The 2,075-nt window shown below is 41.2% G+C and overlaps 1 protein-coding gene across 2 annotated transcripts in view; it reads left to right on the forward strand.

The window, feature by feature from the left end:
* LCP1 (lymphocyte cytosolic protein 1) overlaps nt 1-2,075 on the forward strand; it is a 49,963-nt gene that overhangs the window by 27,677 nt on the left and 20,211 nt on the right. For both annotated transcript variants that reach the window (XM_027649103.1, XM_027649095.1), the window contains exon 2: nt 1,723-1,813. In XM_027649103.1, the coding sequence (XP_027504904.1) occupies nt 1,747-1,813 (67 nt within the window). In that variant the 5' untranslated portion in view covers nt 1,723-1,746. The remainder of the gene's footprint in view (nt 1-1,722; nt 1,814-2,075) is intronic.

Genomic DNA, 2,075 nt, shown 5'->3' on the forward strand with positions numbered 1-2,075 from the left:
TCTTGCAGCGGAATATGGATTTTCTTGCTGATAGTGTAAGATTTTCATGTGTCCAGGTGCATTTTAGTTAATCCACAATTTGCAAAACCACACAGCAGGCAACAAAAAAGATTGATAGTGAGGCATCAGAGGCAGGAATAATACTAGGATGATGGGGGAAGACTATGGATCTAATTTTACCCTAGTACACATAACCCACATTGCTAGAGTATCAGAGGGATTTTTGAAGGTAATTCTTGAAAATATGGTGGTTAGAACCAATTTTAATATTGTATTTCAATAGCAATCATCAGCTCCATTGTGCAGAAAACTGCACATGGGTTTTCATGACAGAAGAGCGATAGTATTGTGGATTCTTCTGCATTTCTTTACTTATGAAGGTTGGAGCGAACAAATGGATTTTTCACTGTTGTCCTCATCCTAAAATCACAGTGACTAGGCAGAAAAAGGGTGCATAATGCTAGAGGGAGACAGTAAACAAGAAGCTAATCACATGAGATTGCCTTTGGGCTGTTTCAAAGCTATGTCCATAGTGGTTTTCACAGATACAAGAAATCAATGCATGAGTTCAGGAGAGCATTGAATCTGAAGCCCAGATAGGCTGTACCTAACTCTGCCTTTTTTTTTAGAGGGCTATAGCAAACCTGTATTTTTTTTTCTAATTTTGCAGTATTAACTTAAGTCTGGGAATGGGGTATTTCTGATTTTTTTCCCCTCTCATTTGAACACTGTAGCTACAGCAACCACTTCCCAAGATCAACTCAGGTTTCTATTCTATTCTATTTAAATAGTTGCTTGGTTAATTAATAGTTAAAGAGACATAGGACACTAGAGTCATTCTCACTAATATAGAATAATAGATAGTCTGTCTCCTGAATAGTTTCCTCATGAATAGATGCAAGGGACAGTAGGTGCATGAAAAAAGAAAAGGGGTATAATGTGCATCTTCTGGCAGTGTATTTAATGATGTGATACAAGGAAGTAAACTTTCCCGTTCTGATTATTAAAAAAGGCATCTAGAAAGTGAAAGTCCAATTGTTTCTCCTGCTTTATATCTTTGATGAGAGAAAAAGCAGGAAAACTTTTTCCAACCACACATTCCTAAAGCTACCCAACCTCAGGCACTTAGATATCTTGGGAGGAAAGTCCTTAAAAGAGGTAGCTGACTTCTGGGAAGCCAGACCTGGTGCTCTGAACACTTTGTGAAGGAGCTTCTCTCCAACCCTCCACCTTGTAAGGGTGACCCAGCCTCATCATTAGGTACCCAAAGGTAAGTAGTGCAAATATCCCCTGGAGCTCTCACTCCAACCCAGAGCCCTGAGAAGCACCCAGGACTGCTGCTTCTCTGCCTGCACTACTGAAGAAATGCATTGTGAATTGTGTTTCCAAGGGGGAATAGCAAGAGCCAGCACAATTTGGTCTGCTTTCTCCTTGAGAAGCAAAAGTTTGCAAAGGTAGGATTTAATTCCAATTAAATTAGTATAAATAAAACTGTTGGGGTTTTGAGCAGGGCCTGGCAAAACAACAAGAGGGACATGGATTTGTATCTCAAGTACACAGGATTTTACCCTTTCACTTGATTTCAGGATACAGGGAGGAGCTGGATTTTCAGCTATGGGGAGCTGCTCTGGGACTTGGAAAATCCAAGTGAAAACCTCTCTTTTTCATCACAACTGCAAACCCAAAAAGCACCAATTAAAAAGAAGTGTTTTCTTCTTGCAGACCTGCCACTCAGAGAAGTAAAAAATGGCGTCAACAGCACACTTCTCAGAGGAGGAGATGGCAGAGCTACAGGAGGCTTTCAGCAAAGTTGGTGAGTACAGAGAACAGGAAAGACATGGCTGAAGTGTGAAGCCATAGCAAGCTCTTTTGTCATGTACTGACCAGCTGTGAAGAAATGGAGTTTGCTCCAGCACTGATCTGCTGTGTCACAGCAACCACAGAAAGTCTTTTTCCTGCCACTGCAGGTCTCACAGATGAAACCACAGCAGCACGCTGCCGAGCAATGGCCTCTTATCAGAGGAGGATGTTGAGCTCCAGTGGGGTTTATGAAAAAATCAAAAGCTGTACAGAAA

This window comes from Corapipo altera, unplaced genomic scaffold (genome assembly GCF_003945725.1).
Source record: "Corapipo altera isolate COAL_440 unplaced genomic scaffold, ASM394572v1 0, whole genome shotgun sequence".
NCBI lineage: Eukaryota > Metazoa > Chordata > Aves > Passeriformes > Pipridae > Corapipo > Corapipo altera.